The sequence below is a fragment of the Ornithodoros turicata genome, chromosome 3 (genome assembly GCF_037126465.1).
Source record: "Ornithodoros turicata isolate Travis chromosome 3, ASM3712646v1, whole genome shotgun sequence".
Lineage (NCBI taxonomy): Eukaryota > Metazoa > Arthropoda > Arachnida > Ixodida > Argasidae > Ornithodoros > Ornithodoros turicata.
Window position 1 is genome coordinate 64,881,956 of NC_088203.1, and position 26,230 is coordinate 64,908,185.

The 26,230-nt window shown below is 46.3% G+C and overlaps 1 protein-coding gene across 2 annotated transcripts in view; it reads right to left on the minus strand.

The window, feature by feature from the left end:
- LOC135388547 (calcium-binding protein E63-1-like) overlaps window positions 1–26,230 on the minus strand; it is a 376,381-nt gene that overhangs the window by 17,230 nt on the left and 332,921 nt on the right. For both annotated transcript variants that reach the window (XM_064618155.1, XM_064618154.1), the window contains one exon: window positions 5,811–5,922. In XM_064618155.1, the coding sequence (XP_064474225.1) occupies window positions 5,811–5,922 (112 nt within the window). The remainder of the gene's footprint in view (window positions 1–5,810; window positions 5,923–26,230) is intronic.

Consider the following 26,230-nt stretch of genomic DNA (forward strand, 5'->3'; position numbering starts at 1 on the left):
TGTCCAGATAATGTTCGCTTTCCAGGCCCCCTCGCGTGATCGCCATCTGACGGTGCGCAAGCTGCCGCACATGCGCACAGCTGCAGAGCTGCACGGTGCGCATAGCTCCCGAGGCCAAGAGCAGAAGACATTCGCTTGCAACGCCGGGAAGGGCATAGGTAACTTTTGGCTGTCCTGTCAGCCCTACTGCGCGCCGAGAGATGGCGATCAGGCGAGGGGGCCTGGAAAGCGAACATTATCTGGACGCTCCGCTGGCGTGGGTGTCATCACCTCTTATCTTTATCTTACACCGTGGTTATATAGCTGGTGGTATAGTTAGTATATTACTTGAATGTGCTCGAAAAGTGGCTGGGATCGCGGCAAGCTACATCTCTAGCTGGTTGTGGCTGGAATAGCCCAGAACGCTCACCTCTGGAAACGCAGCATGTGCAGTTAGAAAGGCATATGCAGTAGTGGCATTTCTAAAAGAAAACAGATACTACCTACTGCTTGTCTTGCGACATTCCACAAATTCGAGAGTCCTGCTTGCCTTTGAGTCAGAATTACAGATGTAGTGAACTTCTGGAGGTTCGAATTCGCGAAAGTTGGCTAAATTCGAACTTTTCTTCGGAAAATTCGAAAAAAGATCGCAGAAGTTCGACTTGGACTGCGCATGGGCGCCGATCTCCTTACCGGAAGCGGAAGCATATGTTTTACGACTCGAGAAGCCGCCAAGTACTTGTGGTATGTTTAGATTGTGACGTTCTATATTTTTTAATACGAAGGAAGTTGCCTCAGGACAGGAGCCGCCGATATTTCAAACTGAGACTTCGAACAGAGAACAGTCTCTGTTCGAAATATCGGCGGCTCCTGTCCTGGTGGAACTCCCTTCGTACTTATCTACCGGTTCGCTGGATTTCTACCCATCTATATTTTTCAATGTGCTATATTATTACACTTGCAAGGTGGATTGGGAACCTGAAAAGGAAAAAGTATCATGCGAGCCACCTGCTGGCGCAACCGAGACGCCGCTGGACAACAGCCTTGTTCCATGCTTGTTTTCCTTTGCGTCGCTTCATGACATGCGATTTCAAACCGTGTTTTGGACTATTCCCAAGCAGACGCAGGCAGTCGACATAAGGGGTAGGTTTGATAGATGCAGATGCATTATTACAACCTCGATTCCACTTCCTGTGGTAGTGGTCAAAACAACTGTTGTTTTCAATCAACTTTCTGTAGTTGCTAGTGAGCGCCTGTGTGGGGTCGTTTTTTCTCGGTCCCTCTCCGTGCTGCGCTCGTTTCATCGTGAGCTTAATAAAGCAATTGCAAATTAAGTTATTGCGATAGACGTCGATGATTTTCCTCGATGATCCTACACGTATGCCCATAGCGACGACCATGTGTTGCTTTTCAACGCAGGTGTAATAAAAAAATCGATACACTTGCATGCAACGGGAGCTCGACAGAATTCCAAGAGGCACGCCAATTTTCAACGCCTGTCAACAATATATCAATAGCTCGGGCAATAGGAATTCTGGGGTTCTCCGACACAAAATTGAGGCAGTATAAGCTATATTGAGGCAGTTCAACAGAATTTCAATAAACTTTCCATAACAATTTTTATGATGATATATATCAACGCTGTTCAAGCTCAACAGAAAAGCAATAGTACCTCTGGAATAGAGTGTGTATTGAGAATGGTGCAGTAAAAATTCTGAGTTATTTTTGAGCCCCCTCAACACAGTTAAAGCTCAACACAAAAGCAATAGCAAGTCTGCATTAGAGCCTCTATTGAGCATTGTGCGATAAAATTTCTATTCAGTTCTTTCTGAGCTAACTCAGCACTGTTAAAGCTCAACAGAAAAGCAATAGCAACTCTGCAATAAATTCTCTGTAGAGCATTGTGCGATAAAAATTCTATTGTGTTCTTTTTAGCGAACTTAATTCACATTGATATTCTATTGCGGTTCTGTCGACTCAAAAGGAACTGATCAAGATGTTCACGGAAATTCAAAACTGATTTCCGCAAGTTAAGGTGTTCTGGAAAGGTGGTGGCGAAAAGAAAGATGTCGCCAAGGTGCGCACACCACATTTTTAGTGTCAGGGCTTCAGTTGAGAAGAGATTAGGTTCATGGCTCGTTGAAATGTTGCAGGAGCGTTCTCGAACGGCATTCCTGCTGGCTGACAAGTTCCTGTGTATGTGACAAATGACATTTTTTGTTGGTCGCAAGCTCGGACGCGAATTTGCCAGTAGACGAACTTCAAATCAAATGTTGCGAACAGAGAACATTATGTAGTCCATGATATCATCGGCTCTTGGCAGAAGCTGTACAACGCTCTCTGTCATTTGGTTGAGCGGAATATAGTTCACACATAACGGTTTCTTATTTCCTCTTAACACTACACCCACTGTGAAAGCCAATGGACTAGAAGACGTCACTATGATACCTTTGTCAAGAAGTTCCACAGTTTGAAATTCGATTAAGCGACGGTCATCTATAGTGTACCTGTATGGCTGACGACTGTATGCTTGCTACCGGGGATGAGGTTGATTTCATGTTCGACACCATCGTAGAGGCCCACATCCTGTGCATTACTTGCAAAAAGGTTGATGTGATGCTGCAGTTCATCTAGAATCTGGCTCCTCTCTTGCGTATTCAGCTGCGGTCCCATTCAAGCTTTTACGAGAGTTTGATCCACAGAGTCATCAGCATTATGTGCTTCTTGTTGGACACCTTTAATGCTGCACATGAAGAGTGAGTGTGGTGTGATGTCGGATGCATGTGCATGCAGGAATGACCAGAGCGGGTGATCGTCAGACACTAGGGGCTGCAGTGCGTAGGCTGTCAGCGATGTCGTGTGTAGGGGAGTCGTGAAACTTTGAGAGCGATGACTCGTAGAGTACGACAGTATTTGGCAATTGTTTGTAGAGTTCTTCCTTGAAAAAACGTTGATATCTAAAATGGAGACAAAGCATGAGATTCTCGTAGCATCCCATGCTTTTTCGTCGCACGAGCCACTTCCTACTTCACAATGATCGTGGCTTTTTACTAGTTTCATCGTCGTCGTCCGAGTCGAGCGCAAGATAAAACGCCACGGCGCACATTCCCATATACGCTTCTGCTGTGCAGGGCGCCATCTTCGAACAAAGTGGTGGCGGCAGTAGCGATGTTGCTGTCGTTCAGTGTGACAGGCATGGTTGTCAGCGGCGGGTGCCGACAGCGTCCAGCCGTGACGGCCGGCAGACAGACAGACGCGTCGCCCGTCTTTGGTCTGTGCAGTGTGACAGGTGCTAGGACACCGTGTCTTTCGATGTCGGCATACAAATTTTGTCGGCTGTCGGTCCAGTGTGACAGCACCTTTACGTTTGCTGAGTGATTTTTCTCGAACAAAGGTGTCCGTCAGCCTTGAACGACCCTTGTAGCCAGGGCAGGCGCTAGCTTCTGTTCTTTCCCCTAGACGTTCCTGACAGGCACCGGCGCCTCTCTTGCCTACTTCACAGTCCTCGTGTTAGACAGCAATTTTGGATATACACTGCTGGTTAAAACAATTTACCACATAACACAGCTTGAAGCTGCAAAATGATATCGTCCTGTCTCCTGGTTTGATGAAAATGGGATGGATAAGCCAATTTTGGACACTTCGCATTTGCCATAACGCGTCCCAAATAGGCGGATACATGCCAGTTTCTACGAGAGTACTATGAGATCTCTGAGAACATGAATAAGAACGTCAAGTTCTGTTTTAACAGTTCACAATTCTTCAATGACATTCTTACAAGAAACTCATCCATATAACGAAACTGGAAAAGGGTCGAAAGTGTAGAACCGCCCAGCAGGAAAATGTCTGAAAGAAACTGGCCATACGAATCATATTGACATGTTATGCTCGTGTTTATGGACTTCGCTTCTATATAAGGTTCCACATATCCTACATAAGTTTCCAATATGCCGAATTCTGCAAAAGGAAAATCCTAGTGGTCGTCCCTCAACCAGGGATCGGAACAGTTATTTTTTTTCGGTTCGGTTCGGGTTCAGCTCCGCAGCAGCGCAAAATATCGATTCGAACCGGTTCAGGAAAGCGAATTTTGAGCAGATTGCCACGAGGTAAAAGCAAGCACATCCTTACGATTCTCAAATAGCGCGTATGTATTTTTGTTGTTATTGTTACCGACACAGCAGTGGTTCACAGCAACACTGAGTGCTACAGATGTGCATTTCAGGTGCAACGTTACGGTAGTATACTGTATTCTCTTTGTTCACTCATTGTATACACCCTGTTGGATCCTGCTCAGGGACTGGCCGTTATTTTCACGGCCCAAAATGAAAACTTGGGGTTGCTGGACGACAAAAATCGCGTGAAAGGAACCCTTACAACTGTCCAACGGAAGAAGAAAAAATCAAACACGACCAATGGCGCATCTTGTTCTTTCTGACCACATATACTCCATATACTCTATCTCGGACCATTTGCGTGAGATGTGGCGCCCTCTCGAATGTCGTCTGCTACTGGCTGAAACCAAATGCACGTGAGGAGGCGCCGAGGTTTCGTTTTTGTGTCTTTCGTTCCAGCATACTGCGTGTGTTCACTGTTTGAGTATCCATCTTAGGTTTCGATCCTTGTTTCTGCTGCTTCTCTCTGTACGAAGTTTGAGTGTCCGTTTGATGTATGCAACATTACCCTGGAACCGATCGTGCTATTCCATGCCACACCAATAAGCTGTGCCCCATTGTTTGGAAGAAGAGGAAGAAGAGATTCTTGCGCTTGTTCAGTGTAATGCAGCTGTATTAAAGCTGCTCGTTATCGTTCCCGAGTCATTTCCCTACACCTTTGGTGCCGAAACCCGGGAAGCGTAGCCTCACTCATTGACGGAAGGATTGGAGGATCGGGAAAATTGTATATACAGTAGCGTTAACGTAGTAATGGTTCCGGCAGTTTTCAGCCAGAACGAGAGCCGCGTATGCGCTGTGCATTCGCATGCAAATGGTCCAATGGACATTACATAGCGCGCCACGCTCAGTGTTGCCTCAGGCCCGTTGGACCAAATGGCGCCTTGCCGAACGCGCAGCCAGACGCTATTTTTTCTCCTTTGGGAGCAAGAAGTTTGACTCCCCATAGCACGATAATTGTGTTTAGAATGTCATTTCAACTTACATTTGGTGTCCGAAGTACCCAATGAATGATCTGTGTTACTTCAGCTGGTGAAATCAAGCACCGCCGGACCTTAAAACTAACACAACTGAATGAACGCAATAGCTGCGAGGAGAAAATACCAAATATCAAGCGCAAAGTTTTGTTTGGTTCAGTTTCGGTTTCGAATTTGTTTGGTAACGCGGCTCAATCCTCTGTGTAAATCGTAGCCTCATCCTCTCTCACAACCTCACAACGCACATTATGTGTCAACCTCTTCGCGCACCGGTAACCACCTTTTCTTTTTTTTTTTTTTTCTTTTTGCGGTTCACTTCCGGTTTGGTTCAACGCGACAAAAAAAAAATGGTTTGGTCCAGTTCAAGTTCAGCGAAAAATACGGGTTTTTATCGGTTTTCTGTTCGGGTTTATTTTCGGTTCCGATCCTTCCCCTCAACTACACTATGGAATCTGCAGCCGTTTAGATGAAGGTAACAAGTTTATGTATCCCCGCTGCATCTGTAAGATCCCTGTATTCAGCTGTGTGAACGCTCTCTGACGTTATGCCACACTCGACCGCAACTCCGTCAATTAATTATGAATTTATTTTGTTCTTTTCGCCTTTTCCCACAAATAGACGGGTAGTATTCTATTGAAATGTCGGGACGCACGCAGGTGGTCACCTGACATGGTTCTGGACGTACCTTGGTAATTGATCCGTCCGTCTTTGTCGGTATCTGTAGCTTCGAGCATACTGTCCAATTCCTGGTCGGACAACTTCTCTCCGATCATCTCCATCGCCTGCTTCAGTTCGTCCTGTGTAATGCAAAAAAAAAGGGGTAGAATACTACGCGATCATGAAGCCCATTTTGAATCATGGACAACGGAACTCAGCAACCCACTCCAAAATTCCATATTTTTTTATTCAGTGTTAGCGCCGCGAAGCAACTGGGCCATTGAGCCGGGCACAGATGTGGATAGATGGAGAGGGGACAGCATGAAGGAGTGGGGGGGGGGGGGATTAGCATGCGTCCTCGGCCGACCAAATTTGGTCTGCTGGTACCTTTTCTTTGACTGACATCATTCAATTTGATCACTTTGTTTCGTAGAATGAATTCTAACGATTGTAGAGACATTGGAGTTATGCTAGCATGGTCTGGCGTGGTCCGGCGCATGGCATAGGGTGACGTCGCAGTTTATGAGATGCGTCTCTGCAGAGAGCTCACTTAGCACGCGCTTTCTTTCAAGAGGCCAGCCTTAGTAGCATGGGAGTGTGCCGTGCACGTTTCGGTCATAAGATTCTGCTCAAGTTAATGCTCAAAGCAGCACCTCAAAATCAACAAAGCGACATAAGATCGGATTGAGCGAACGCTAGTAGGGCACAAGGCGGTGCGCGGTGCCCTAAAAAGTGGGTTGTCCACAATACAAAAAGGAGTCGGCGGCTACGCCTTCAATCAATGATCCAAGCAAGTGCAACTTCCCATTACGGACACCGCTCCTAGACGGACATACTGTATGCTGGTTCTGTAGGTGTCCATACTAGATATGTTGATGTTGTCGAAAAAAAAATAATAGGGAGAGATTGAATTCGTCACACGACAAATTCGGCTACTCCCATAAGCAGACCCCCCCCCCCTCCCCAGAAAAAAGAGAAAGGAAAACCCGCCGCTTTCGCTATAAATATCGGTCGAAGGCCAAATCATCGTTTAACATGCACAACGAATCACACGGTCCTAATAGACTGGCTCCAACGCACTGCTCCGAATAAATGCTACAAGCGCTGACAAAGCAGCTTCCTCTTGTCAGGTGGCCAAGGACCCAGCACATTTACAGACGTCAAAGTTGCGGTGTCCACTCGGTCGAGGGCAGATTTCACGGTAGCCCTTTCAGATGTGTATCTAGAACAGTGCACGAGAATGTGCTTAGTGTCCTCCAAGGTTGCACTAGAGACATTTCGCTGTATTTATATGTCTCAGTACAAAATGTCTTCTTCTGTCGTAGCAGTATCTTTGCCAGCACCTCCTCCCGCACTCCCTTAACACCCCCAAATGCATTGCAACACTTCAACATTTTCTGATAATAATATTTTTATGGAAATATCCATGGCGGTAGCTACGTGTGACACCACCCTGTCATTTTAGGGATTACGAGCTTGGAGGGTCTTGCCGTGCTGCGTTGGCTGCAGGACGAAATAATTCTTTCTTCATGATTGGCGACCTTGTCCTAAGAGATAACGTCGAACACTACTCGTCGGTAGCGCCCTCTTCTTGCTACCCAGTGAGTGGACAGACGTCACGTGGTTTCCCCACACCTATCACCTGCAACGGCGTCATGAGCATCAGCACCGCCACCACCGCACTTTACCTGCTCTCACGTGCACACACAGCGTATTTATGCAACAGCATCAAAAATAACTTGTAGCTTTCCTCAAGTTACAACGTTATATAGAAGATGAACGAGTTCCTCAGATGTAACGGGTGAAGTTATAAGTTACATACAAAAATAAAATAAAAAAATATGCGGCCCAAATCTCTGTGAAGATTGTCACTGAAATGCTTCAGGAATTATGAGCTCATCGCGAGCATTCTCCGACGATGGACAGTAGAGGCCTTGGGAGACTGAAGTAGCTGACGTACTGGGCAACCACTAGCTTGTCCATACCCCTGACGAAGACACAATCTATAACACTTCCCGGTTGTGGGAACTTTATCGTCACTGCCTAGATGCAAATCGAAGGTTTCTGACGCGAGCCAGTTGTTCTGGAGCTTCTGATTAGTGACGCCTCCCGTGACAATCATGGGTATGTTGTGTTCCTTCAAGTTTTCTACGAAGGTGTTACTTGCAGAGTAATTGGAGAGTTTGGCTAGAAAGAACATTTGATCTTGCCTTTAGCGGATCCCGGTCTAATGTACATCAGCACGATCACGATAGGGGTAGTCGACCTCTACGACGCATAAATGGGCTAACTTCGCCAATCATCCTTGCGGTTACCGTGGTACAGTGAGCATCCCAATTAAGGCTAGTGAGGGTTAATTGGTCCTGTGTTCTCTGTGGTGGGTAGTTCTTCACAACTACCCGATTGCCAGAGCAGCAAGGACTGCACACCCCTTCCTCTCCTGTACCGCCGTCATATTTCCCCTCACTCTTTGACCCTTCCCTCTTTCTCTCCCATTGGTGCACCGTGCCGCCATCCCCGAGCAGAATGACCACACCTTCCCCAAGCATCATTCCCCCTCTTTACGACGCATATGTCACCAAATTCGTGTGCAGCAGCTAGGGCGTGTTCTACCTTGTCTATCTTAAGAGTGACTACCTCATCTCTAAGATAGTTTCGTCATTTCTCGAGTAGATGGCAGCACCGGCACTTCGGTTGTCTTCTCTGTTGGCATGGGAAGTGCATCACAAGTAGTGATGGGCAAAACTACTCTTTTTAGTGAATCGATTCATTTGATTCAGTTCGTTTTAGTGATTCGTTCAGTGATTCAGTGACGTCACGACATCAAGTGACGCAATGACATCATCAAGTCACAGGACCGGTGACCTCGCATTTATTATAAAGAAAGAATCAAGAGGACAGAGGCGCGCTTCCGGCAGCCGCACGTTGCTGTGGTTATCTCTGCTTCTTATAACAAACTCACAATCATCACCGCACTCATAAGAAATGAGAAATAAAAAAAGCGGACGTGCAGAGAACAGTTGCGTTTTTACGTCCCCACGTGCACATTCAGCTTCTATCGACTCAGCTACATTTGCTTTCACGCCCTTGTCATATGTACCAGTATTGTATCACACAGTAACCAGGAATCTGGACGAGCCACCACTGATGCCTAGTAATTCAGAAAATCGACATCGAATCCGCTAACATCGAATTCCCAGATGCCTACTCACGTTCACACTTCACAGCCTGCAGGACCACCCTGCCTTCCAAACATATGTATGACAATTCAGTCCGCTCACCGGTACAAGCGCGTCGCTGAGAGCCCGGCAACTCCCAGAAGGTGGCACACGTCGAGGAACATACTCCAACCTCGAACTTCAGCCTGGGACGCTGTGACTATGAGCCAACACCAAGTCCCTCACAACGAGCACGAGAACGGTTGCGCACTCTTTTGAACGGACGCGCCAGGGGGCTTAATCGCTTTCATCGCTCGCGAGCTAACGAGGGGCGGGCCTCACGTTAACATGGACACGTGACGCGCTTTTTTCGTTAACGGGACAAAGGCGTAATCTCTGGCTCGCGTAACCACCAACGGTGTCGTCTGCTTAACGAATGTGTTCACGTGCTGTCAAGCTTCATCGTCTACATGGCTCATGATCTAACGAAGCGCGAGGCACTCGTGAACTTGTGCACGTGGTATATGACGCGCTCTTCTCGTTAACGTTACAGGGGCGTAATCTCTCGGTTCAATAGCGATCGAACGTGATCGTTTACTTTACGAGTGGGTCTACCCACTGGCTAGGATGTTAAACATCTTCGTTTGGAGATTTGCGGAAACGGAATTTCTGCGGAAACGAAGACGTATTGCGACACGGCTGTGTAGAAAATGATATCCTTTCTGTTTCGTCGTAATTACATCAGTGGTTATATGAGGGCTGTGAGATATTCTCGAGAAGCTGCAGATCAAGACGAGAAAAAAGATGAAGAAGTGACAACGACAAGCCATAGACAAGCCATGCGAGCTATCCAAACAAAATTAAACAAACCCATTGGTCGAAAACATTGCAGCCTCGTTGGCAGCTGTAGTTCGTTCAGGGCGGTGACATCACAACACGTAAGGGCTTGTAAAGAGCACGATAGCCTCAACGACGAAGCTAAACGAGGAGCAGAGGTTGTGACCACAGCAAAGCGTCGATAAGGTTCCTCGTTTCGTTATTCGTAACGACTCGCTGACGTTGAAGCTGCCAAGGGAAGATGGGGGAAGGATTCTTCAGTTGGGCAATTACGCAAGCGGCGAACCGTGCCTTTCAATAGGACGAGACAGATTTCGTGAAGTTGTTCCGTATGTCAAAAAAAAAAAAAAGAAACGCTGGCCGCGCCGTTTGTGAGGACCTCCGACCATACATCACACCGTCTTCATGGAGACTGGATGCTTTGCCCGTGGAAACGAAGGTACGTGAGCCGCAGTTTGAAATGGTGCACTTAACACATCAGATGCAATGGAGCGCACGGAAACCTTCACAGGCTTGTGTCATCTAGATCCTTTTTATATGCATTTCTGTAACACAAAAATCAAGCACTTCTGCTCGACCAGTGCAGTGACTTGCTAAGACTAACGATGCGGGGGGTGTCTAGCCCGTGATAGGTTAGAAAACTGCTGTCAGTGCTATTTTGTGTTGCTGTTCTTTCGCTACAAAAGACCCAGTGATCCGGGTACCGAACTGCACCCCATATTTTATCATAATTGAGGAATTACTCGACGCTTACAGGTTACCATCCTTTTTCTGCAGGTGCTTTGCGCATTGCATTTGTACGGTTCCGGTAGCTACCAAACACTGGTTGGGAAGCAGTTAGAAACTGGGCTTCCTCAAAGCACGTCCAGTCGCTGTATTCGGCAAGTGACCAACGCGATGCAGCAACCGTCGCTGGTTCAACGTTGGATTAAATTCCCCATTGATGCTGCGAGCACGTGGGGCATAAAAGACGACTTCTATGAAACCTACAGGTTTCCAGATATCATTGGTGCAATTGATTGCACTCATGTACCAATCGTGGCCCCAGCTACAGATGAGTTCCTGTATGTAAACCGAAAAGGTTACCACTCGATGAATGTCCAACTATGATGAGGCCATCCCCATATGCCCATGCATTTCTGTCGAGGGCTCGTTAGGCACCATGTTCTTCTAACTATACCCATTGTCATTATTGTAGTGTTGTAAAGCCGAGATATAAACAAATCACAGATATTGCATTAGAAGAAGCTTTAATAGTTATTTTTCTTTCAAACACCAAACAAGAAACAAATCGAAACTTTCTTTACTTGCACTGCTACCGCTGCAAGGATACCTGAAAGAGCAGTTGTAATACAATATAACTACAACATGACTGATTATGAACTTTCATTCTACACATTTGCACGTCCGAGCTTGAAATGTTGAATGTCAACGCCAAATATCCTGGGAGCACGCACGACTCCTTCATATGGAGGAATTCAGCTGTACGGGAGGCTCTTGCAAGCAATCGAATCCCGACTTCGAATTCCTGGCTGATTGGTAATAGTGACGTCTTTACGCTGGAACAAACGTAATACACTATGTTTTCTTTATAGGGACAGTGGGTACCCTCTCGAGCCATGGCTGTTGGTACCATACTCCGAATCCGAGACAGCACATGACTCGTAGAAGGAAAATTTCAACATACGTCACAAGAGAGCACGGGCTATAATTGAGCAGTGTAACGGCCTTCTCAAAAGCCGGTTTCGGTGCCTTCACAGGCACAGAGTGCTGCATTACGCACCAAGTGTGGTGGGACAAATTGTTAACGCATGTGCAATACTTCACAACATTTGTCTGAGTGAGGGATTAAGGTTAGAAGACGAAATTGAGGTGGTGGTGGTGGTGATGGTGAAAGGGCTTGCCGTTGTCGGCCTCACGTATGTGGGCAACGTCACGACTGACGCCTTGGGGAAATGTGCGTCCTGGGCCGACTTCTAGGGGAACTGTGCCGACATATGTCTGAAAGCGTCTGAGGAAAACCCAGGAAAAACCCCAGACAGCACAGCCGGCACCGGGATTCGAACCCGGGTACCTCCCAGTCTCGAATTGAGGTGGACAACGGAATGTTCAGCACATTAGCCAATCATAACGAAAGGGAGGAGAATCCCCGTTCCGCAGGTGCAAGAGTTCGTGATCATATCGCTAGACAGCTCGTTGGAGAATAGATGTCAGAGTAAAGGTATCCGGTACGCAGACCGTGCAACTGCATTAGTCATCATTGCTACGGTGTTGTGATGAACACTTAAGCCAAATTAAATGCCCCGAAATAAATGTGTATAGTAGTTTTCGACCTTTCTCTTATATAGGGGATGAAGTGTTGATTGGTGAAGGTCAACAGCAAAGCATTCTATACATTTTATGACGTACATTCAACAGCTAAACATTTTTCATGAGGTAGGTTCAACAGCAAAGCATTCTGTATATTTCGTTAGATTCTCCAGAATTGTTCCATAACATTCTGGTCAGGCTCACTATGACAAAGTTTCATTGTATTGCAAATTTATAGCCTGCTATTTAGCAAGCCTGACAGTACGTGCACGTTGTACCTCCATACTTGAGGGGAAAGTTTTCATAAGGGCAATAAAATAAATGGTTGCGCTGAGGAGGTCCTGGATTTCTCAGAGCTCTTCGGCTGCATCAGCCAACCTGTTGACAGCACCCACGAGTGCTGTCAGGGAGCCGGATATTTGTCGTAACTAGGGTTCGGGGCCCGGGATCCCGAAATCCCGGGATTTAAGCACAATTTCATGTCCTGAAATCTCGGGATTTCGCAAGGCCAAACTTCGGGATTTCGAGATTATAAATTTCGGGTTTTTTGACAACAAATATTCGGTGGTACGAATGAAAGGGAAAGAACGGTGTCTAATCGTCTCTTTGTTTCAAGCGTTCCTTCCCCGAAAAATATCATCTGCAATCCGAAACCGAACCAACCTTGTCGTCCGCGACACATTACAACGACGTTAGCTGCTGACTCGTGTGAACTAAGCAAGCCAGAGCGGAGAACAGCCCTCAAGAAGCATAAAACTCCCATGAAATCAGAAGGAGTCTTCCAATCCTATACAACAAGAAATATTGCAGAATCTCTCTTTCTGTTCGTTTGATCCTCACGAATACGTATATTTGAAACGTCAATATAGATATATTGAAAGTAAAAAGAGAAAATGGAGACAGCCTTTTCAGAAAACTATAGACTCGGCTGCTGCAGACTAGAACACAACAGTCACTGTGGATGAATAACAGGTAAGACGAGCAAATCGCATCATTCCATGTATTCACACAAGTGACATTCCCCAGCGGATGATGCGAAATACGTCATTGATTTAAGCGGCTGCGTAAGTAGAATTGCTGTACGTCATAAGTATGTATCTTCTCGTGCACTACTAACTGCGGGAAATGTCCTGGGGCGCAGCCGTCGCAGACGACAAGAAGAGACGCATTTCATTGCGACATTTCAGTTGACATCCCGGCACGGTGCGAATGCTCAATGTAATACGCAGGTTTTGCCCTGTTTGCCCAGTTAATTTTGCGATTTTTTTCTGCTAAAATGTTCCGTGGAGAGAGATGACAGAAGACGCGAACTATATCGCAATTTGTGATAGCATGGTTGTTCAAGTGGGTACAGTCCTATACAATATCCTGGGTATATTGCGAAAAAATCCCGATCCCGTCCCGGGATTCACATTTCGAAATACCGAAATCCTCGGATTGTAAAAACGGCTCGGGATTCCGAACCCTAACGTAACTGTGCTTGCTGTTCCCTTTGCAGGCCGATAAAGCTTTGGCCCACCTCGTTTTGATACTGCTGCCTGAGAACCCCTGCATGTGTGATTTACTGCATCAACACAGAGCAAATGCAAGCACTACAAAACTTAGACATCACAAACAATTGTATGTAAACTAATCTTACTGATCCTGCTTCTCCTCCGGTGCCTCACTGTAAACTGAAAAACACCCTTATGGATGTAAATGGCTTGTCCTATAACTCACACCACTTTTTACACTGTATGGTCTGGAACATCCTTTTTAGAGGGTGTATTCTGTGTAAAACACCCTTTGAAGGGGTGCTTTTCCTTGAAAATGGCTTGTTTTACACCCTTTAAACACCCTTTTAGGAGGGTGTTTAACACTCTTACACCCTTTCGAAAGGGTATAAGCTCCCGCGGCAGCATGCCGAGCCATGCAGTCCGACGTTTTTACTTGTATGGCAACAACCACCCTAGAGACGGCACAGTTCCAGCCGTGGTTCCACCGCAGAACCTAAACTGGAGCATAGCGCGTCACTGCTCACTGGCAACCCTCATCGTCCTAGCAACACTCTGAGTGAGCAAAAAAAAAAAAAAACAGTTCAAATAAAATGAACGCTAAACAGTTGGACATGCGTAAAGGGCGAAACGCATTGGACGTTTTCTCAGCGTCAAAACGGCGCGCGTACGCCATGGCCTTGCACACTCGGCGAAGAAACGCCAGCGAGGCGACCACCCGAAACGCATGGGACGCGTAGGGAGCGAGTGACGCGCGCCACTGTTGCTATATTCGTCGATCACAAATATCTGTTAGAACGTGCCGATGCTCTTCTTTCCTGTGGTTCCTGCGTTCCTTCATTCTAGATACCATTAAAATGTTCACGTAAATTTAGTGTGATGAATTATGTCCCAAAAATTTATGCCAGCTGCTCATACGCCACCTTGTCTGCCGCACGACGGCCATGGCTCTGTCTACTTCTCGGAAAACGCGCCCAGACGCGCGCGAATATCTGTAGTCGACAGATTCCGGCGTACGCCCTCCGCGCGCATTGCAAAACTGGTTTTTACGAGGTCACACGCACGCCGAGCGCGCGCGCGTCCTGAAAACGTCGGGAGAACGCTCCATGCGTTTAGCCCTTAAGGGAAGAGGTGTAGATCGCAACATTACGTTCAACATACGCAACATTCGCAGCGTTACGATGCTGCCATCTTCAGACGATGCCAGTAATGATTCCGGGCACCCTCGGTAGCCTAACTTGGCGTACCAGATTGATAATATACTGAAATACAGTTCGTTGGAGTACGTTCGCTAAGCTTACTGCGGCAAAACTCGTCTGTAACGGTGACGAAAATGTGTCCTTGCAATTAACACGTACGCCTGTAACGGGTCAAAGATATCAGCGAGCTTCCTGACATCCCTCCCTGTCAAATATTGTGTTTTCAACTCAAGCTACCGTCTATAATGTACCGTCTATAATGTACCTAATGAGCGGAGCTGTCAAGCCAATGTAATTTTTCTCTCACGAATGAAAACACCAATTTCAACACCACTGTAGAAAGGGTGCATATAACGTAAACACCTTTTTCGACACCAGTGTTACTTGCAGGGTGTAAAGACAGGTGTAAACGCATAAAAACACCCTTTTTGATACAGCACTTGGTGTAATAAAGAGTGTATTTTCTCATACACCTTTTTAGCACCCTTTTTGCGGCCTTTGGTTAACTTTGTGGAGTTAAAAAAGGTGTATTTGCTTAAAAACACCTTTTTTTTTACCCAGAAAGGGTGTTTTGAATTTACTGTGCTCGGCTCGCGTACCTCACTTTGCCCCTCCTGTGGCAGATGCGGGGAGGAAGGAGAATTGTCCTGTTGACCACTGTCTGCTGCTGTCACTGAGGGGGACAAGATCTCGGTCTCTTGTGATGTAGGGGGGGGGAACATTCCCTGTTCCTGTATCACAATACAATATTATTAAACAGGACATGAAAACATCTTTATTCGTAAAACAGATTCAATAGCATCACAACAAAGAAATACTAAAGTGTCTGCACGATACCTACCACCTGCTGTAGCCCCATCGTGCATTACTACGCGGCGTAGCTCAGCAGCTGAAGAGGTAGCCCGGGCTTGTTCCTCAAGGCTTACGCCCAGTTCAGCCGTTGTGTCCACCCCAACAATGAAGACTTCTCCCAGGAGACCAACTAACACTTCCTCTGCAGGGGTAAACTGCTCTTTGGGGGGAGGCCCACCCCCTGTCCTACGCCTGGATGATCGTATCCTCGATGCCTTGGCTTTGACATTCGATTTCTAGTCCTGCCATGCCTATGTCCAGAAACGAGTATGCACTGTATTTGCAGTTGTGCAACCATTCATCTAACTTCTGTCTCATTACGCACTTATTATTGTTTTTTGCCCGTCGCATACGTCGGCATCCAGGCACGAAGAAAACGTGCTGTAGTTGTAGCCTACCAGAGAGGAATCACAGTACTCACCTTTCTCCACCTCTCCATTGTCTTCACGGCACCCCCCGCAGAGTTAAGGCGCTCCACTAGTTGCCCCCAATTCCCCCGCGCTGCTGTGCAGTATACGCGGGAGAAAATGTGCCTCGCAGGGGGTTTTCGTGCTCCTGCATATACTGCACCATTATTTCATATTGCTCGGCTGTTGTCCGAGCAGAGCGATGGGACGATGACATTGGGACGGTATGCTGAGCGAAGGATGAAGTCGGGTCGGGACGACGGGCCTGCCGACAGGTGGCTGCCACGGGCTGCTTGCGCTATCGTTTCCAGCGCCCCCTCCACCACGTGATAGAGTATGTGAACAGCATCTGAGCGCGCTCCGGAGTGCAGCGCATGAGAAAAATAGATGGAATCTACCTAAAATACAAAGTAAATAAAAGCGAAGCGTGCTCGTGCTCATAGCTGTCTTATACGCACGTACTGTGGGTCACGGCAAACTGCAACAAATGAACTCGCAAAAGACAAATCGTGTTTCCTTCAACATGTATAGGCACGGCGCGCTTCGGAGGTGACGTAGCCCGCCATAGGTGACGCTGCCGCTCCTGCCGTTCAGCGCCTCTCGCGGGAGGCTTGCGCAAACCCATTGTGTTTCCTTCGTGTGTCACCTGTACCGTGCCGCCTTGCTTTGCGTGTGAAATGCTATCATCATGTGCGCGTATATTATTTATTGCGGGTGCGGAAATGTGCAAGGCATCACCTGTTTTTTAGACCCAGCAACGTCAAAAAAGGGACAAATTATTGGAGTCCGGACATGTGTTTGGCGTAACGGAACAAACCTTCGGAACCGATACAACTATCTCCGGAAAGTGTGTAGCGCAGACTAGTCGACACACTTACGATATAACAATTCAGGTAGTAGACAAGACACATCTCGTTGTATTTTCTTGAAAAAACGAAAAAACGCGTTAATGACGCAGTTGTGCATTTCGCATGGTAGCTTGGATCTGGAAGAACGATTGCATCGGCATCATGCTCTTGCAAGGGAGGCATTGTAGGAAAACGCAAACATGCTGCTGCTGTAGCGCTGTACATAAATAACGACCCTGTACAGTCATGTACAGATCGTCCACAAACGTGGGGACGCCTTCACTAGACAACAAGCTTATGATCTCTGAGCTTTTTGCAGGTGAGCGTCGTCGATTCGTAAATCTTGGTTTACTCCGCATAACGTGAGTACTGCTATACATCACAATGCACACTGTATATACTGATTTTTTTCATGTTGTCATTACGTATACTGTAGAAGTGAGTTACGAGCAGTTCAGCTAATTGAAGGTACTTTCCAGAGCCAACAAGAACTGTGCGAATTTTCAGATGCAGAGCCCTACCCCACATCGTCTGTTCTGGAGCATTTGCCAGACCTTGGCTGCCCCTTTTTCCGAAATCTTGAGGTTTGAACACCAGTGTGCTGTAGCGAAGGAGTGCCGTGCAGTACTAAATGATGTTTTGAAAGCTGCTAGCGAGCAGTGTGACAGGGATCTGTTGTCACAAGTACCGTGCGCACCACAACTTCCGACATACCAGTGTCTGTCCACCAACGTTGTCGACACACGCAACCTATCTTTCACAAAAAGAGATTAAGAGATTATGAGAGATGACATCTAAACTCTTTTCAAATGCAAAAACGTCTCTCTGTTCCAGGTGGCACCGATAACGTAAGTATATAGGGTCACCAGCTCCACTGCACATAGGATATGGACCCGAACATCTGATGAAAATAGCTTGGCAGATATGTTGGTATGTAAATGGCAAAAAAATTCACCAATGCAGCAACCAGATATGGTGAACACAACCTATTTATTTACGTTGACACAATATTACTGCTTAACAGGAGTTGAAAGGTGATGACTAGCGTGTGTGGGACTGCGAAGAGGAAAATACCAGAGACAAATTTTGTGTGTCTATGTGTGTTCCTTCCTTGTCTCGGGCATTGTCCTTTTGGCAATTACTGCTTTCCTGCAATATTATCTTGCTTTAGGAAGTGTAACAGAGGCTGATGGACGACAACAATTTGCAAGGAAACATCATATTCCTGTACTTGAGGTACCTGAGAACAAGTGTGTAACAACTTTGTAAATGTGCCACAAAATTCCTTTGTCTTTGCAGGTGGGTGTCATGATCAAAATCTGCCAGCCTTGGCTATGTGGGAGCCCCGATGGCATCTTTTGGGTTGGCCACGAACCACGCCTTTTAGAAATCAAATGTCCATTTTCGAGGCCAGAGAAGAAGATATATGAAACAGAAACTGAGGAAGTATTTGTGCCATACTTAGAGTTTGTTGACAGCAAACTAAACTTGAAGAAACGTCACTCATACTACACACAAGTGCAGCTGCTGATCTTAAATGTAAAAACGACCCACTTCTACGTCTATTCATCTAAGTAGCAGGTAGATATTCTTGTGGGAAGGGATGAAAAATTACTCACTGAACTTGTGCCAAAGTTAAAAAAATTTTACTTTGAACATTATTTAAACAAAATAGCTTCATGATGTACGAAGTCTGCTTGGACTAGTCAAGATTATCTCGAGGATACATCTGTGCTTCAGTGTTTTCTTACGAATTAAAAAATCCAGGCATATGTCATGCAGTATCTTTCTCTTCTGCATGCTGAAAGCTGCAATGTACTGTTTGCGACAAGCTTGGCCGGAATCAGCACCAAGTGGTTTATCCCACCTCAAATATCCAGGAGTTGCAAGATAATTTATTTTGAGTAATAAACACATGCACAATATGGACCACCTTTCAATACATTATTGGCTCAATATTTTCTAGACTACCCAAGGAAATACGGGCTACAGAACTAATAATATTAATAATTGGGTATTTACGTCGCGAGACAACTGAGATCATGAGCGACGCCACAGCGGTCGGTGTGTGGATTGCTTTTGCCCACCTGAGGGTTCTTTAACGTGCGATGAAAGCTAATCACACAGCACCCCGTATTTAACGTCCCTCGCGGAAGACGGCGTGTCGAAGCAACTTGTACCCTGCCACCAAATTGCTGGCGTCCTCGGCCGGGTTCAAACCCGCGATCTCGGGATCAGAAGGCGAACACGCTACCGACTGAGCCACCGAGGCCGGTGGCTACAGAACTGCTGACAAGCGATTTCAGACAAGCGTGTCGTGATCAGTATATTTTAGCTATTGAAACAGGCTAGCAGGCAGTACCATTGATGGGACACTATGGTCACTATCTGTTATAAAAAAAAATGCGTTACATACAAGCTTTAGAGATGCATTGTCTTTCACATTGTTAGCCTTCGTGATTACGGAGGATTGCACTTTGAAGGTTTGTAAGAACACAACACATATGAAAAATGTCATCTGCATATGGTATTAGAGTCACGGGGATGCGAGTGTTCAAGATGTTGTGAATTTTTATGCGTTGGATCACCTTTCCACATGAATGCGAACTTGAGCAATATGTAGTGTCCATTTCTTCTTCGGTGAATTGGTTGGGTCCACTTGAAAATGGTGGCATCACTAGCACCGCGGTCTGCTTCTCCATGTCAATCCTGATACCAGGGAAGCCTTTATCACCCAGCACAGTGTCACCTGGATGAACATGTTCCAGAAATCCAGAGTTCACTGTGATCATTGAATCAGCAGCACGGCCACCAAATGCTTTTGAGATAAAAGAAACCATTCCATTGGGCAAAATGCCTACGAGTAACTTGAGTGTGTATGTGCCTTTGTAAGTGGAAAATAGGGCACGTCGGTGCTGCACTGTTGGTGGCATCTTAGTCCTTACCTCCGTGCAGTCGAGAATGAATGAGCAATCTGGGTAGTGTAGCTTGAAACATTTCGGGCTTGTGGCAATAATGATGTCACGACATGGCACAGTTATCCATTTTCTGGTTGCACTTGCAAGTTTTGTGAGAACCGCATGAAAAATTCGGGACGACGGAGAGGGGTGGATGGAGAAAAGGGCACCAAGAGATGCAAATGAAATTCCTAATTTGAGCTTCATCACAAATAGAAGCAACCGATTTGGCAGAGTAGCATCTCCATCGCGTACCTTCATATTGGCAACAAGTATGGTTAGCAGCAATGCAAAAACGTTTTGTGATACACCTGCGAGGCCCTGCAATGCTTCATGGCAGTTTGCAACACTGTCATATCCCGAAAACCAGCACGATCTTTCTGAGTCTCCAGATGCTGCTGTAACAGTTTGCACAGGGATTTCGGTAGAACTGTCTCGCACATCCTTGTGGGTCACTTGGGTAGCCACACCTTCTACGTTGGCAACACAGATGAAAATGGAGAATGGTGAGGAGCTGTGTGTACTGAAGCTTGATTCTATTTGCGTGCCCTAACAAAACCCACAATATGGTTGTGAAAACATTCAGCGCATATCATATTAGCAATTGATTAGTTAAAACACCCACAGCATCAGTTGAGGTCAGTGCAATGGCATGGCATAAAACCTCTAGGCCGGAAAATATTGACTGATCACCGGTAGTAGGCACGTCCACTGATCCTGTGTGCACGTCACTGTCAGTCATTCCTGTGTCATGGGTAAGATGGCTTACTGCGACGCTTGTTCCACCTGAAAACCGGTAAATTAGTTCTGATGTGAAATTATTTTGTGCTATCACACGACAACTCTGATATGCAAACACGAGAATGGTTCAAAAAATAACCTCAAAGCTTCAATTAATATTCAGAACTATATATCACACTTGAAAGCACAGAGAATGCGCAGAAAAATACGTTGTTTCCCATACTAATAATTTTCATTTCACCGTTACGTTACGTTCATACCGCCCTTGTACATCTGCCTCTATTAAGCTGATATGGCTGCGTAAATTCTATCTAAGGAATAAAATTACCTTTCATGCCTTTCCAGTGCCGACAGTCCATCCTGCTTTCTGAATCGATACGCGTCTGGGAAGACGGTCGGTACGTAGGCAGGGCTGTTGTGATTCTCACTTTTCCGGTTTCCTAAAAAGTGGCAACTGCAGATTTTCGATGACTTGCCGGGTGTCCACGCACTGCCGTTGGGGCTGTAAGGCTGTAACACAATGTACAATTAGATGTTGCACTGTATGAAGTCGCGAGACTAAAATGCGATTAGTATAATTAAGTTATGTGACCCACGAATGGAACTTACTTTGAGCGACGAACAGCAGTTATTCAACGTTGCCTTCTTTCAGTTTCATTCGACTTAGAGGGAGACGAATAGAAATGGATACGAGGAACTGGGTTGCGGCCATCCCAATCGTTGTTACTACAACCACAACACAGCAGTATCCTCCTTTGGACGTCCACCGCGCCCTTCGCTTTACGTTCTACATGGCGTAGAACACCAGAGAAAGAAAAAAACGGAAACAGTTTGGTCACGCCGCCTACAGCCACGGTGCGGCGCCAGCGGTACTACCAAAGCTGAAGTGCGTCGTCCCTATACGGCAAACATAAGTAGAAACGGTAATGTGCGAACATCATTTGCACGACTGGTGAAGCGCACAAATAGAAACTTTAGACTGCCGCACGGCTTTTTACGCATAAAAAATTATGCGGCGTATCAATTAAGTGAGTTAGTATCGATGTGTACTGTGTCTTGCATTTGCAGCTGAGGCAAAGGTGCGTATCCCAAATAAAAAGTCATCATGAGGCATATTATTGTCTCTTTCGAACACAATTTTGGTAGAGCATGTTCGTGGATGACGAAACCAACGCGAGCTGTCAAACTACTGGGTAATGAAATGTGTCCAATGCAGTACATCTCAAAGCGTACCAAAGGAAACGGTTCGTCTACAGCCAGCTGTCACAAAAAGACACGATTTGATTTTCCCATCCAAGGGGATGGAGGGTGATGAAGAATAACAAGCATTGTGTCCTGGCCTAATGCGCCCAGTGACAGTACAGATACGTGTATGTGTTACTCATATAGGTTACTGCACTGTTTCAGATATTGTTTTAGTATGTTCAGGAAAGGTGTGGAAGAGGGCTTCTTCTCTCCGCGGCGACCACTTTTAATAACTATTGACTGCGAACAGCTACACGAACTACCTGCGGCGTTTAATCACAGTGCAATGAAATAAGCTGCGCCTCTACGGTTTCATGGTTAAGCAGCATGGTTAGGCTGTATATGCCCTGACAAGTGCGGTTTCGGAAACGATTTTGTCAAACGCGACCTCTCAGGGTGCAACAGGGGAATGAGGTACGGGGCTGCAACTCCGTGATCATTTTACATATATATACTTCAGGCACTTTTTATATCATTTTGATATCATGTGATATTGCGCCCCAAATCTGATCAAATTCGTCACTTTGCCTTCGGGAGTGCCGTTTTGGAATTGCTGCATGATCCACATATTTCTGTCATTACGGAAACTTGGTTGCACGGGGGCATAATGGTTTCAAAAGGTTTTACCGCCGCGTTAGGGCCATTATAGGCGTTTTTCAATGCTTAATAGGAGTTTTAGGCATCAACAGCAAAATAGGCAATCACTCCAGAATAGGCATATACATGAACTACCAAATCGATACTGGGGGGTCCCCAGCACGCAGTTCATGATCCTGTGTTGAAAATGCACTATTTGAACAACACACACACACACATAAACAAAATAGGAATTTGCCTAGGGATTCGTGCTCTAGTGATTAAGAAGAACGACTAGCATTATTTCCTGGCCTAACATGCACAGAGATATGCATGTGTGTGCAGACACGCAGGTTATTGCACTGTTTCAGAATATTGTTTTAGCATATAAAGGAGAGGTGCTAGAAACTCCCTGGTAGAGAGCTTCTTTACGACCGCGATGACAACCGCTATTGACCGCTACGTGTGACGTTTAATCACAGTGCAACGCAGTAAGCTGCTTCTATGCTGCTGCTTTCATGGTTCACCTGGAATAGCTATAGCTTCTGCCCGGTTTCATCAACACCTATTAATTTTCAACAGGTTGTCTTAAGCTTGAACTCAAATGTGAAGTCTCTTTACCCATGTTGGGCACTGATGTAGCATGAACTACTCAATGTTCACCAGCGTTTGTGAGACATGGTTAAGTGGTAATTCAAAGTTGAGGAGCCTTTGAAGTGTTAAGCCACGCTTACGAAAGACAGTTTATGAAGACCGGAAACATAATCGCACATATCACCTCTAAGTGCTTTACGATGAGTGGTAATGAGTGGTAATGGTGAGCATGAGCTTGATGAGCTCTTGCGTTGGGGATGCGAGGCAATTGTACAGTGTGAGGCCGTTAAGGTCGCATCAGATCTGAACGGCCAGGATCACCCACATTTTATCAAAATGTGGGCTCGGATGTGTATGCGCATGCGTGACTCTCGGCATAGCTTTGAGTACGGAAGCCCCAAAGTCGCAAAGCATAGGTTTCATGTGCTCCCGTAGGACCTTCGGAGCCGTGCAAGAGCAAAAGCACCACTCAGGGGGCATAAAGTTTGCATCTCAAACGCTGTGCATTACGCGCACCGTAGTAGTTTTCCCAGCAATCGACCTCTGGAGGGGGGGGGGGGGTGATACCGAGCTACCAGGGGCTGTTTATTAATTCATGTCTATGGGTGTATGCATTGGTAGCCGACCCGTATTGGGCATTCCCAGAAATTTCACGTTTCACAATGTTGTTACTACGGTAACCGAATATTTCCTTTAATGCGTTTCATGTCAGAGAATGCCTTTCGCAGCAATCGTTCAACGTCCCAGACGAGCTATATTTGCACATGAAACTAAATAAACAACCACAGAGAAGACCTTGCGCGAGCGCTCGCGACTTTTGGCGCCGATGGACTGCACAACTACAACTAAGCTTTTTAACCGGTGCGAATTTGTGCTGTAAGAGCACGTGGTCGACTCGCAACAGAAGAGCGTTTGTGAGCCCCACAAAAACGTGCCTTTCCGCGTGGCGCGCTGAGAGCGACAGCGCAAAAGCTCGTGCAATTCACCGCCATCTTGTCCACGGCCGTGACCACGCGCTCCCCATGCATTAGATTAGGCGCTCGGTACCCCCGTCCTTCTAGCTCTGCATAATGACAGAATGCTTGCGGACAGTATGTCACGTCGAGACTGGGAGGTACCCGGGTTCGAATCCCGGTGCCGGCTGTGCTGTCTGGGGTTTTTCCTGGGTTTTCCTCAGACGCTTTCAGACATATGTCGGCACAGTTCCCTTAGAAGTCGGCCCAGGACGCACATTCCCCCAGGGCGTCAGTCGTGACGTTGCCCACCTACGTGAGGCCGACAACGGCAAGCCCTTTCACCACACACCACCACCAGAATGCTTGCACGTTATTTCCACGTTGTTTGCCGTTGCCACGTTGCCGGCTGTGCTGTCTGGGGTTTTTCCTGGGTTTTCCTCAGACGCTTTCAGACATATGTCGGCACAGTTCCCTTAGAAGTCGGCCCAGGACGCACATTCCCCCAGGGCGTCAGTCGTGACGTTGCCCACCTACGTGAGGCCGACAACGGCAAGCCCTTTCACCACACACCACCACCAGAATGCTTGCACGTTATTTCCACGTTGTTTGAGGAATGGCGACCTCCTCCTTCTTCTTCTTCTTCTTCGTCATCTCAAAATGCCGCCGTGAGCCACTAGCCCATACCTTAGGCCCGGTTTCACCAACGCTGGTTAACTCTGAACCAAGTTCAAGGGTTGCTAAAACTTGAAGTTAACACTCAACTCTGTTTTACAAACGTTACTTCATGACACGTTGAATGTTTTAGTAAATCCCTTTAGTGAAACGACTAGCGAGCCAAGTAATGGGGCAGGAGAAAGAACGCTTATGAAAATGGCCTATAGACGAGGTACATAGTACCTATAGACTTCTATATGATTGTATATCAACTCTATGTCTATAGCCAAAAGCGAATATAATTTTTATACAAAAGTCTTCATGCAGGGTGAATACAAACATAGAGATGACATAGACACAGAGACACAGAGAGAGAGAGAAACATTGACATAGAGATGGTATAAAAGAAATGTATACTAACCGTATAGAAAGGCCTTTAGGCATGCGGAATACAGAAGTGAGATAGACACCGTATGGAAGAATTCTATATGAAGGATATAAAAACGTGTTTACACACATGAATTACGAGATTGATATAGTTATTGTAAAGATTAACCGTATACACATGATATACAAAAGTCTTACTCAGCATTTCTAACCCAGAATTTTATTCGAAACATTGTACAAGTATGCAAGTTGCATGTTGAAAGTAATACGATTGGAGAAAAGTTTTTCCCCCTGATATATTAAAAAAGGCGATGACACAGCAGTATTGCAGCGCTCAGTTGGTAATAAACTGTGACATGAACGCATAAATTCTCGTTGCTCCAATCAGCTGTTCCATATACGATGCCTACAAACTGGGCATGTAAACAAGTTTTCTTCGGAGTTAATAGCAATACATTTGCATGAGATGTCATTCCAGTTGATTGTGTTCACATTTCCGACCTCATTGTGAGGAATGTCAGCAATCTGCGACAACGAGCCTAACATTCTGGCATATTCAGGGAGGTGTAGAACACTCCGAACAATACAACGCAATTCATTGCATTGGAATCACAATCTGCAATATCACAGTTCCATCGCGCCTCTCCAGCAAGGCGCTATTTGCAAAGTCGCCGCAGTGACCAAAAAAAAAAAAAAGGCGCGACGGCGGCGGACGCCACGCTAGACATCAGACTCTGTTCTGTAATTGGATCTTGTGTTACTGTGAGTGTTTTAAACTTCGAAAATATCATTAACAAAAGTCCTATATTCTGTTTGAATTTCATTAGTGATTAGGTCATGCTTTCTAGCTGCACGACGTAGGAGCGAGTAACGAGTCGGACATCTCTTTCGCCTTTTCACTTTCACCCCGGCGGTTGGGCCAGTGTGAGTCACGGTTGTGAGCGAAAAGGACGCTGCGTTTGAACTGAGACGTTTCGAAGTTTGTGCGCTTGAACTGGGCACGGGATGTCGCGGCCGTCAGAGCTGTCTCAGCAGTGATCAGTTTATATCCTGTGGGGTGCAGATGTGAGATGTGCACCCGGTTCACAAATTACAAGACAACCGCGCAAAGACGATGAGTGGGGGCAACCGGACAGGATTAGCTCGAGATTTGTTGCGCCTCCTTTTCACTGAAGAGGAATTTGTGGGCAAGCCCATCACTGGAAACCCAAGCAACGCACACAAAGATGCGCCT